Raw genomic sequence first — 13,367 nt, 5'->3', positions numbered from 1 at the left:
TCTCTCACCAGGAATTTGAAAAGTAAATGTAGTTCAGGGCAGAAAAAAAAAAAAAAAAGCAATATTATGTCTTGGCACTTTCTTGCATATTAGTGAGACCTAGAGCCACAAATTAAAAAAACCCCAAACCATGGAGTTTATTTTCTTAAGCAGTGTATGCATTAAGAAGAATGGAAACTGAGAAACTAGTAATTAAAAACTTTATCTAAGTTTTTTGTTCGGAGTGTTTATCTCAGTGGCATTGAGATACTAGTTTATTCACTTGACAGCCCAGCTTTCAGTGTAGCTGTTCTGTATTTAAGAAAAAAGAAAGTTAATTCTATCATTTTGGAAGAGAGTTTTCAATTAAACACGCAACCACTCAAGATATAGAAGTAAATCCATTTCCATAAATAAAAGAGTAAGAGTAAAAACTGCTTTAGAAGGTAGAAAAATGGCCTTAGTATTATGTAACTATATGTTCCCTAGGTGTTACCTAAATGGTAGAAAATTACAGAATAGGTGGTGTTTTCTCCTCTCTTACAAGGACTCCATAGCGTTTTTTCCAGGAGAAGCCAGGCTGTTAAGCTCTGCTAATTTTCTGTAACCTATTAAACATGCACATATTTCAACATTTTAGTACCATTTATCTACTGTGTTACATTGTGCTGTGCACAGAAAAATCATAGTATTGGTCATGTCAGTGAGCCATATTAAGCTTTCTATGGATGCAAGGTAATGCATTACCAATGGCTTAATGATTCTTAGCAGACTTTTGCTGGTTCTTTTAATTCATTTCTATGTCATTTTACATATTTTTTACAGATGAAATATTCTTTGTACCACATAAATCGAAAGCTGGTACTGGAATCTAAAACGTCTATCAACACTAGAATTGTGGTGGTTGGTGCATCTGATGTTGGAATCTCTTTTCTGGAAACACTCGTTTTCTGGTGAGTTTTTAATTTGGTTTCCTTTACTGAGAAGAATATGTTACCTTTTGTTTGAAGGGGATTGCTTCTTCCATTTAGAAGCATGTTTGGAGTCTGTATCTAAGTATTAAATGTTAAAGGTCTGAGTGTTTGGATGTGAAGAGATAGGTGCTTGCATCCTGGCTGACTCTGAAACTCAGAAGTGGTGACAGAGTTGCTCATAGATCCTCAAGGTGAAGGCACACTGCAGATGAAAATTCCATGCACTTAAAATCTCTTTGACCATTGTTCTCACACAAAAATACTATAGGTGGAGGTTAAGTCCATAGCAGTATTGATCTTTAAAGCTAGTTGTGCCCAGGGGGATTACAAATCACTGTCTGAATCCCTCCCTTCTCTTACCTCCTTGTGATGCTGTGTTTTCAGAGCTGTGCAGAAATGTATGACATAACTTGTTGAGTTGTAATCTCACTGTGTTTATTTTGATTCTGATAACGCCTGTTTGATACCTTTGATTCTGATGAGGCTTTTGATGTTTGGGACTGTTCAGGAAGCAAAAAATTGTCATTTCTGGCTCTTCTGCCATTTTTGCTATAGACTCTAGAGCAGGTATGGGAAAGGTCTAGCAGAGGACACCGCTCTCTGTCAGTCTTGGCCTGCTTGGTGGCCTGGTGGCCCACCAAGAGCACAGGCTGTCAGCATACACTGAAGAATTTTTCAGCAGTAAAACTGCGAATCGAATTGCTGTGGTTATCTTGAGTTATGCAAACTAGAGTAAATAAACTCTATAAACTCGTTGAGAAGGGGAATAAATGTATGCAACATTTTTTATACCTTCCACTATGTAAGCCAGAGTAAACTTGTGGACAAGTTCTGCAGCTTTACACTTTCCAAAGTTAGGACAGGGCTGCCCTGTCTCTGATACATCCCCCCTGCTTGCACGTTCTGTGTCAGTATCCGCTTCATACCAGTTTTAGGGTGTTAGGAATTCAGACTCTATGTGAGAATGCAATTGTTTTCCCCATGGATTAAACATATATATTAGAAATTTCTTGAAAAACTATAAAATTCAAATTCCGCATGTGGTTGTTACAACAAAATGTTCATTACAAAAACTAAGGAAGTCTGGCATTTTTATGGTTGGCGGAGAATTGAGAAGTTTGCCTCTTTTTTTATTTAAGTCAAAAGTTTGTATTTCTACAACAGCCATTAACAACATCACAAATTAAAATATCAATATGGCAAGAGAAGAAGTTGGAGAGCTTTATGGATGTTGTTATATTGCTGAAGCAGTGAGGAAAAAATCCTCCTGCTTCCTCTTTTTTCTTAGTTCCTGACTTCCTGTAGAGCATCCTCTCTTAGGGTAAACTCATTTTCCTCTCATCCTTCTGTTCTCAGCACCTTTTAGGCTTTCAGTTCCGCTCCAAATTCAGTTTAAAATGTGCTTCAGAGCTATTAGCCACTTTCTTGTTATTCATCCTGTGCTGTTTATTACTACTCATTTTCCCTCGCTGGGAGGGAAAACCAAAGCATATTGATGCTCCAAGTCTGTCAGGCAGAAGCTAAAGTCTTTCTGTAGTGAACAGGACATACAGATAGTATTACAACTGTGGGGCAACTATTTACAGGTATCCTCATCTGAGACATTTCAACCAAGACTTTTCAGCCAGAAGTTTTGTTTGAACCACATTCTAGCCAAGACTTCTTGCAGAACATGTCCTTCTTGAACACAGGAGAGAGCGCTGCACAAATGGAGTGCTCCCACTTAAGAGAAATTGAGTATTGCTCTGAGAAGGCAGAAAGCAAGCAGTCAGCACTTAGTGAAAAATGTCACAGAATTTATATTATGTATACATTTAAGAAATACTATTTTTTAAATTTTCCATCAGCAGCAAAGTCTCCTGATCAATGTGATTTTAATACTATTTAGCTTCATTTACTCATTTTCTTGTATTTTTTGCAAAGGTTACATGCACTAAAAATAGCTAGATTAAATAATTTGTAAACCCCTAATCCTTAAAAAGAGGAAGTAGTTTTCTCCTCATTATTCTTCATACTTAATTATTTTACATTATCAGTCACCATGGAAACACAAATGTAATTCACTTACATAACAATTATTAGAACTAGATTTTACAAGTGTTTTCAGTTCTTTGAGACTGAAGAAGTATATTTTTCACTGAAGAGAGAAATAATCATGAGAACTAGCTCTCCTCGCTGGAGAGCTGTGGCTGGCTGCTCTCACTCCTGTTGTGCTGGGGCAGTGGCTCTGCACTTCGCAGCACGTCCACCAAGTCAGAGTACTCCTGAGGAAGTTCAGTGTAGTTGCCCTTCAAGCGGTGCCTCAGAGCACCCATGGGCACCACTTCTTATCCACCCGAACCAAAAATGAGCTTTGTGCTGTAAAGGCGGTGCGTGTGTGTGTTCTGTCAACTGTTAATTTATAGAATGCTGCTTCAGTCCTTTGCTGTTGCTCGTTACCTTGCTGTTGGAGTTTCTGGAAATGATGGAGATGGTTGCAGAGCTCGGAGCACTGACACACCCAGAACAGTGCCCGTTATTTCAGAAAGCAGTGCAGAAATACTGCAAAGGACTGTATGGAATGACCTGCTAGTAGGGAAAGCTTCTTCCTAGTGCCTCGGTACTCTGAGCCCTGGAGAATTGTATCTGTGGTGGTTAATCTAACACTAGGTCAGTGAAGGTGATCTCATTATTCATGTTTCACCATTCAAATAAATATCTCCTGCTGATTTTTTTTTTTCTCTGAGTGTGATCACATGCAGGCATGTGTTTTCAACTATAGTGCTACTTTTCTTTAGGATGCATATGAATTTTTTATTCAAGGAACAGGCGAGTGCTGGCGGCAGCAGTGCTGGCAGTAACACAGCCTGAGCCTGGCCTCGCTTCTCCTGCGCAGCCGGCTGCTGGTGGGTACAGGTGCGAAAGCGGCCCTGGAGGCTGTGCCTCCAACAAGACATGTGAGGAGCTGCAGCGAGCTGGGCAGCAGAGCTGAGATGCTTTGGAAGGGGGGCAGTGAGTTGCATCATAAATTGCTGCAGTAATTAACTTCCCTGCAGGAGCATGGCAAGCAGGGAAGGAATTGTGATTCCCACAATTCTTGCATGAGACTCCTCCTGGGCAGTGCAATTATATGCTTCCTCTTGCACAAAGCCAGGACTTAGGTCACTCTCTAGCACTAAGAGAAGGCTTATATAAAGTGCAGCAGCATCAGATGGTTTATTAAAGCGGTGCAAACGCTGAGCGATGTCCAGTCCTAAAGGAGAAGGAGCAACTGAACAAATACCCGCCTTGTGAAAAAGCAGCTCAGCCCAGCAACACGGAGTCTCAGCCTCTATTGTTCTCTGCCCTCCAAACCGTTAGTGCTGACTGGCGCTCCTGCCTCCCCTTTGTTGTAGGATGTGGGGAGAAAGCCCTTTCAGCATCGGAGTGAATCAAGTCAAAGAAACTCCCAGAAGAGGTTAAGCTAAAATGCAAGTTTTATTTAATTTTAGTTTCCCTTGAGCGATTTGGCCTTGGAGAACAAAAAAAAAAATTCACAAGGAAAAGAGTTTTATCAGACATTCTGGTAAATATGCGCATGCTCCCACTTACAGTACTGTGAGCCACTAACATTGGCAAATTATCATGAATTAAGACTCTAAAAAGGAGTCTGATGTAAGACTAAAGGAAGTTTTTTAAAAGTTACCCTTTTTGTTATCCCCACTGAAATCAAGTATGTGTATATTAAATTTCTAAATGAAAAAGCTGTATTAAATATTCAACCTGCAAATATTCAATGAAAATTGTGTCTGAAAATGATTTGCAAGTGTAAAATCTGTTTTCATGAATACAGACTATCAGTACCTATGAATACAAGAAAAGAAGTAATGAGTTCAGTTCAGAGTTCCGTAAATACCAATTCTTGGAGGTGAGGTTCAGCAGGAGAAATATCAACTGCAATTAAATTATTTAAAAACCTGTGAACAGCTAGAATTGGGGATACTGAGTTGCATAGTCCTCAGTTAAAGCAGTGTTCCCCTAAATGTGTATCCTGATTAATGTAAGCTATAGCCCAGCATTTAAATGTTTTCCTATTCCCAAGTACTGAGATGCTTTAGAAAATAACCTCATTGATAAATATTAGTTTACCAGGAGGGCAGGGTTGGGTTTGTTTTTTTTGTTTGTTTGTTTCTTCTTGTTTTCCTTGATAATTTAAGAATCATGGTCATTGTAGCAGCAGTAGGCCAGAAGAACATAAAATTTTTAAAAAATAGCATTTTCAGTTTATTCTGGTGGATGATTCATGGAACAGCATGCTAACTAGTATGCCCTGACAGCAGGTGATTGAAGTTTGGCTGCAAGAACGCAAAAAGCTTGCTCACAGCAGTATCTTGTCATTGGTTCCAGTGTAGTGAACCAATTAGCTTTTTATCCACCTCTTTGCATATAGCTGTGGAAAGCGTTATTGTCTTCTGATTATAGGGAAAACCCTTTTTAATCCATGATTTTGAAAACCTTCTTAATCCAACCTCGGGTGTAAACAATGACTTATTCTCTGAGGACGTTGGAAATATACATAATGTGCTACACAAAATAGCAATAAATGAATGGTGGCTAAGATCACAATATTTTGTATGAAAGTCTAGTGAAATATATTTCCCTTTCCATGTGGGTGCATTAAAATAATTACTACATTTAAAAACCAAATAGATTAAAGTATATTTTTGTCAAAACTCTGAACGGTTTTCTTAAAGTAGACTTAGAACCTAATGCAGTAAATCTGTGAGGTTTTGTCTTCAGGACAGTTTCTCCCTCTGTGAGTTAAAGGTATCTAAGATTAGCTTAGAAATGGCAGAGATTTTTAAAACATGGTTTCTGACAGAACAGCTACAACTGCCGTTATCTGGCAGCACAGTATTATACAATATCCTGCACATCTGTCCTGTTTGGCAATAGTTAGCATAATGCTTGCTGTTTAATTAGGCTTTTTATCTTTGCATTTGTCTGAGAACATCTGAAGCCTTCCATGTTGCCTGTCACTAATTAGTTGACTAATTAAATAGTTAGTGCTTACTTGCTGATCACAGAGCTAACATGTAATGAATGGTTTAGTGATCTTCATTGTTTTATACTATCTGTCTTTGCCACATGAATTGATATACATGTGCTTCCTTTTGACTGCCTTTTTTTCATACCAAGGCAAATCCAGAACAATGTTGTAGTCGACCATGTGTTCAGTGTCACTGGGCCTGCATCCTTCAGACATTGTTGCCTTCCATCATTTCTGGTGAATAGAGATCAAGTTGTGACAGAGATAAATAAGATGGGTCATATCTCGCCTTGTTGCGCAGTCAGGATCACAATGAGCACTGTCAGTGACTGATACCAGACATAAACTAGGAGAGAGGATATGGGTCAAGATCAGCCTTCCTAACAGCCATTTGACATGCCTCTGCCAAAAAATGATACTCAATTAGCATTGTTATGTGGTTATTTTATAGTTATATTCTTGCTTTAGAAACAGTTTTTAGTTTTAACTACAATTATTTCAACTTCAAGTACTTGCCCTTTAAATATACTCAAACATTTGTATGAGCCCAAGCTATTCTTTCACAGTTTAAATTTGTAAGTATTGCTAGATTTTCTTCTGTTACTGTTTATATACAAATATCCATAACTTCTTGTTGCATGTTAAAACTGTTCTTGGAAATAGTAATTTTCTCATAAAAGGCCTGTTTCACAATTGAAATGAGTCTCAAGAATTTTTACAGAATTATATATCGAATTTATAGAATTTGTATTTATCATACCTCTTCTGATGACTAAGTATGGGATTAGCATGGCTGTTTCAGTAGCTCTGCATGGAGCTTGGTAACCTGACTACCCAAAGCATCTGGTAGCTGATCAATGCAGTTCAAAGCAAATAAAGAAGCATTCCAAGTGCAAACACTGCATTTAGGTTTCTCAGTTCTCTGCTAAAGTGGTGATGTACTTTCGCTGCTGCTCATACTTAATTTTCTTTGTTTGAAGTTTGTTTCCCAGAGCTGTTGTGGAGGTATAACTACTGACTTTTCCAAAGCAATCTATAAACTGTCTGTGGGTTGGTTTTGAAGCACAGGAGACTGTTCAGATTACTACAGTGGATAAAAAATTAGTTGGGTGGTTGTGATCCTTCCCTCTAGGAATTAGTGTAGATTTGATTCCTGTTCATATCTATCCATGTATATACTCTAATGGTCAGAGGGAGGGTTGTGACAAATGAAGATTTCTGTTTGAAGGTACTTGCTTGTTTTTACTGAACGCTTGATGAGCTGAAATTTTAAGGTTTATTTTCTGGATTACTGTGATTATCCTCTGGATCCCAGGAAGGAGACAAGTATGAATACAGTTTACATTGAAATGACAGTTGGGAGTATGTCAGATATAGTCATGAGATGGCAAATCTTTACTGCATGCTGTGTTATTTAGATTCCCCAAACTCCTAATGTGGGGTGGTTAGGTTAGATGGAGCTCCACAGTGCTGTAGCTCGATTGCTTCCACTACTACCCATGTTACCGCAAGGCACTGCTGTGTGAATTGTAACACCTCACGTTGTGTGGTTTGTTTCCCTAGGAGTGCAGTGGTCAGTAGCATCTTTGCATTAATCAGGCATAATTTCAGTTTCATATGAGCTGTGGGGCATGTGCCATTTGGGACAGAGCTGTTGGAGAAGCATCATGTTGCCCTGGTGAAGAGATGGGCATTACATGGCGTTGTGGTGCTGCACCTCTCAAAGCTGTTTTACGTTAGGGGAGGCAATATCCGTGAGGCAGCTGTGCTCATCAGGCTGCCAGGGCTGGAGGTGCTGCGAGGCCCGGATCTGCAGCTGCTACATGCAGATGTTTGAGATCAGGAATTTTGGCCCAGCTGACTCCTCCACCAGCCATGTGCCTGTCCTTCCTGGGCTGCCAGCTTCCTGTCAAGAGGACATGGCACTGGGGTGGTACCTCAGAACATGCAACTTTTATGAGTATCTTCCCTTTCTGTGTGCTCTTGCTGACAGGAGAATGTATGGCCCTTGGCCATAAACTGGGATGGAAATGTTGGTACAAATTTCAACCCCTTCAAATTAATTTTGACGTTCTTTTGACATTCATGGGCTTTTCTAGGGTGCCTACTTTTTCATTTCTGTGAAGGCAGCATTGCCAAATCTGTACCAAGCAATATCAGAGTCAAAATATTAATCTCCTCTGCAATATTATAGAAAATTGGGGTCTGGTAAGTACACAGCCTTAAAAAAAAAAACCAAACCAAAACAGACAAACCTTAGTTTTAACATAGGTGATTGACCAATAATATTAAAAATGTCCTATTAATAAGCTGGAATTTGCACTGTATGTTATTCACTGAAACATTCACGCAGGAACAGACAAAACAGCAAAATTTCAACCACACTCTAGTTTTACTGCCCAATTTATGGTATCTTTATTTGTGGAAAATGGTGTTGATGTCTCTCAACTGTGATTTTGAATCTGCCAGGTGATTAGATTTAAACAGCTAGAGACTGTAACTACCAAGGCCATCATCAGATATCCCTCATTTTCTGTCTAGAAGAATAATTGCCCTGTTTTGAACAGGATGAAATGCTGAAACATTTATGGAATGGAAATTGAAATTTTAGTAAGGAAATGTTCTCACTAAAGCAGTGGTTGGATGGTACTTTGATTTGGTCAGATTCAAAGCCAACTTACATTTGGGATGATAAGGCTAATCTTGTAAACTTTGTAGCTATGGATGTTCCCACATAAGTATGTGGATGTGTCTGATTCAGCTGTATATTTTGTATGGGCCAAGGAAAGAGCTCTCTAGACTGTTTTCCTGTTCTGTCACTCTGTCTCATAATTCATACTGTAAGGACTTTGCCATGCTGATAAGCTAGATCCTGGAAACAGCACAGCTCTTGAGCGCGTACTGTAGTTTTTGAAAGAACCTCCCAAGAAATCTGTAGCTGGGTTGTCAGATGAATCGTTATTTGGCTTGTAATTTGCTACAAAAAAAATCAGTTTGTGCTCGTAGTGTTTCTCGGTTCAGAATGTTAAGGCAGTTCACTTTTGAGGCTGAAGTGATGTTATTTATACTCAAGGAGTAAATAGGCAAGTACTTATCAAGTAAAAAAGCAAGTACTTAGGACTTAGTTTTAAGTTGTTTTAGAAGTTTGCTCTTAAGTTCTGTGTTACTATGTTACATGTGTTAATTGATACACAGGTTCACAGGTTGGTGTACACCTTGCAGGTACTGGCAAGATGCAGAGTCAGAGACTTCTGAGATGGAAGCTTAATGAGAGGTGGTGAAGGGAGGGAGAAGAGGTTTGTGGTAAAATTGCAAAGGGTAATGTGGGTTGAGAAGCAAAGTGTGGAAAAGATTCTAACAAAGGAAAAAAGGCTCAACTGAATTACAGTGAAGAGCCACAATCACTGGAGAAGAATGGTGCAAAAACAAATAGGGAAAGCGGAGTTGACATAGGTGAGGAAAGCAAAGTCAGTTACTAGGAAATGAGAGGTGTTTAGAAGGGATAAAAGCAATGACAGTGACAGAAGGATGTCTGATTTCTTTCAGAAAAATGAGTTATGATATGGATGGGAGTTAGAAAGAAGAAACTGGAAAAAGACATGTTTAGTAACATTCAGGGAGAAATCAAGATAGTGAGGTGATGTAAAACTACCTAAAAAAGGAGAAATTAATAAAAGAATTGAAATGCAGCAGAGTCAGAGTTGCTAATGTTTTTAATTATATTGTCTAGCAAAAGGGTCAGCGTAGAGGACGAGAGACACAAGCAGTAAAACTGCAAGATGAAAGGGAATCTAGGACTACCTACTGAAAGGAGAAAAAAAAAAAAAAAAAGCAGTGAGAGGACTAACTGATCTACCCTAGCAGGGGAATCGGAATTTAATTGGAGAGGAACAGCTTTTGAGACATGGTGTTGAAGAAGGGTTGACTACTACAGGGGAGGGACACCACAAGAGGTGGGGTCAGAGAGGGGATACAGGTTTTAGTAAGAGCAAAGAAGGAAGCAGAAGACATTTTTTGAACAAAAGGAGGCAAAGTGACAATTCCAAGGTCCACAGACACTTTGCAAGAATAAGCCTATCTTAAACATGAAAAACCCCTCAACTATTTAAGTTCATGATTGATGTCCTTATCCAGTTCAAGTAGATATAAATTGGTACCCAATAAATATGGGCTGGAAGTTAGAGAGAATTATCACTGTGGGAAAGATAATATCTTCCAGTAGGCATAGTGGGGGCAAAAAATGCAGTCATCTTCAAAATGGTGCTTGTAAAGTTTATGGAAAGTTTGTGGGGCTTTATTTTGGTCTTGTGATAGTGGGCACTAGACTTCAACGCCAAGGAGGTGTCACGTCCCGCTCCAGCGAGGGGGACAAGTGACTCAGATTCGCAAATTCCCAATTGGAGCGGACAACAAGTCTCCAAGTTCAAGCATTTATTAACTACCTACAATGCACTAATTGAACACATGATATACTGGCTAAGTACAGAGCAAGCGGTGGCAAGCAATATAATATGCTTTACATTTCTTAACAGAAAAAAGGAAAAGAGGGAGATAGAGGGAATGGGGGAGTACAAATCACCGGTCTGGGTTCCTGCACTGCTCCTGCCGGCGAGGATTCCAGGAGGCAGCTATCTTCTTCGCTGGCATCCGTCGTCTTTGCTTCACTGCTCTCTCCAGACAGCCGGGGGGGGCAGGAAGAGGGGCAGAGAGAGAGAGAGAGAGCCCTTTCTTCTCCCCTTTGATTTATACCCACTTTCCTTGGGTCCGTCCCCTCGGTCAACCCACAGACCTACGTATCCCATGTACAGGGAGGGGTCAGGTGTTCCATGGGATGATGTCACTAGCATGATCATGACAGCCCTCGTTAGCATATTGAGGGGTGTCAACTTTAATATGCATTTCGTGGATAATGAAGCAAAGTTCGTTCACCGGACACATGGCCCTTGAAATCTGCCCAGGTGCCCCAGGGAAGAGCTGTCCTGTCTCCACAGGGCTCTCTCCCCCAGATACATCGGGCAGCCTTATCAGCTTCGGCCTCCACAGAAAGCACCCTGTGACTCATGGTTTTGTCTTGGGAGTGTTTGAGGCAAATCTTCAATCAGCCTCAACTTTTGCTTTCCCAGGCTGTTTGTCTTAGTTTTTCACAGGCCTGGTTGCTCGGCTCTCACAGGAGGTGCCTCCAAATCCTGTGTAGAATCAAACCACTGAGTTCAAAGTTTGGAGAGAGACCCAGTGAGGAAGAGCTGCCAGCTGGGGAGAGAGAAACACTTGCAGCATTCTTGAAGGGTGTTGGTCAAAGTTCAAAGCAAATATTACTTAGCTTTTTAATGGATTCTTGCTAAGATGTCAAAAGTGGTGGCAATGGTGGCTTGCTCTCATGGCCTGGGCTTATAGGCTGCTCTTCTTTGGAATATAACACCTGATAAAATTAATCACCAGTATACTTGGTGAGAAGTTTCTGGTAAAACAGTACTTTAATAACATGCACTGTTCCCTCAGAATGTTTGTGAAGGGAGAATGGTGTTTTGATATTAGGAGGAAGTAATTGGGACGTGATTTTGCTGAGGTGTCATTTTGAAATAGAGGCTCTTTTGTTTTTAAAGAAATTACATCTTGAATTTTTTAAAAATCAAAATCAGAATCAAACATTTTCCTTTTAATCTCTTCTGAACAATTTAGAAGAGTGTTTTCTGAAATTAAAAAGGATGGTGAATTACACCGGTGTTGTGGCCTGTCTTGGAATGGAAGTAGTCCTCTTCTGAGAAGAAAAAGATGTGAATTCTCTCACTGAAATAAGCAACCGACTTATCTATCTCCTGGTGTTGAAAGTGGCAGTCAAATTGAATGTGAGCTACTGACAATTAGCTTCAATTATCTTTTTATTTCAGTTGGTGGTGTTTGTGATACATCTATCTCTGGTCTTGGGAGGAAGAGTCATCAAGGGTGCAGTTTATAGAACAAATGAATATGTGGAAAACCCCTTTCTTGACCCTTACATTGAAAAATGTCCCAGTAAAGACTTTATTGTTATCCCTTCTTTCATTGCGCAAATTCATTCACAATCTTAACACTTTTTCCTAAGGTTGATCCAATGGAGAACTGGCTTATCTTTGTTTACTCGTAATTAAAGAGGGATAACTTCTAGATGGACATCTGTTGGTCAGCAGTTAAGCTGAAATCCTGTTCTGAGGTCTGTAATTGATGCACTTACATAAGGTTCTTGAGAACAGACGCTTTTGGTAATTGTTGATACAAACAATAAACCCTTTCTGCTGCTTCTGTTACTGACTCTCTTACTAAAAGCTTAATAACCAAGTGCTGTAGGATCAGTTGCAGAGCCTTCATGCTGCTAGAATGACATCATGTAGCATCATACAGGGAAATGGTTTTGCTATGTTTTCACATATCTTCATACTTGATTTTGTGTTCTTACTTGTCTGAGTCAAATATAGCTGCCCAGAGAGTGGGAGGAAGTGCAGAGAATGGTAAAGGCTTTTACAGCTCTGCCAGCAAAAGCAATGGCTTTGTCCAAGAAAACAAAAGCAATTTAGTATAGTGGCCATATGAAAACACATTACTTGTAAAAATTACTCAAAGCAGGTCTGTAGTGCTAAGTAACATATTTATCCTTCAGTGAAAATATGCATGAGTGGGGGTTTTGATGTTACTAATATTAGCACCCTTTGTCAAGCTGAGTATTTCTATTTGTATTTTTGTGCAGAGCTAAAAAAACTTATTAGAAAATCTGTACCTTTTGGAGAAGTCTATTCTACAAGTTGCATCCCAATTACTTTGTTCTTGAAATGTTTGGGTTGCTGATCCTTCCTTAAAAAAAAAAAAAAAAAAAGTCCTACTTTGGAGAAATTGTTATATTATTTGAGAAAAGGAGAACTACTGTCTGTATCTGCCTTTTATAGTGAAACTTATACCTGGACACTTTGAGTTTCTGTGCCTTGAAGACCTGGTTATTGCCTGCTGGGACTCTCTTTGGTCATTGTCTCTAATTCTGGGCTACTTCCTCCCCACAAAAATCTTAATGCTCCTTTTTTTTGTTGTTGCAGAACAGAGATTTCTCTGATTTCAGAGTTTCATTAATGCAAGAATTTATCACATCTAAGTTTTCAGCATCTAGTGCTGAAAACAGACTGTTTGTTACCAATATTAGAATGGTCTAGAGCTGCCATTTTTACAAGTGCTCTGCTGCAGCAAAGTTGAGGATACGGTATAATCAGGACTTTACTTTTGGATGTGTTATAATTCCAGATATTAAAGATTATTTGTACAGGATAATAGTGCACATAGTTATCAGTTTTGGTAGCCAGATAAAGCATTATCTTCTGTCACCCTTTTTTGTTTTAGTTTTCATAAATGACTGGGAAAAAAAAGCATGATGCTTTGGTTCAAAT

At 39.3% G+C, this 13,367-nt stretch overlaps 1 protein-coding gene across 1 annotated transcript in view; it reads left to right on the top strand.

Moving 5' to 3' along the window:
* The window catches only part of CFAP61 (cilia and flagella associated protein 61), a 122,840-nt gene that overhangs the window by 53,838 nt on the left and 55,635 nt on the right, over positions 1–13,367 (top strand). Inside the window, exon 17 of the mRNA XM_026844669.1 lies at positions 805–932. Coding sequence (XP_026700470.1) covers positions 805–932 — 128 coding nt within the window. The remainder of the gene's footprint in view (positions 1–804; positions 933–13,367) is intronic.

The sequence above is a fragment of the Athene cunicularia genome (assembly GCF_003259725.1).
Source record: "Athene cunicularia isolate RWA chromosome 3 unlocalized genomic scaffold, athCun1 chr3_part1, whole genome shotgun sequence".
NCBI classification, from domain to species: domain Eukaryota; kingdom Metazoa; phylum Chordata; class Aves; order Strigiformes; family Strigidae; genus Athene; species Athene cunicularia.
The sequence above is the reverse complement of the archived record's forward strand: the minus strand, read 5'-3'. Positions and strand labels throughout refer to the sequence as shown.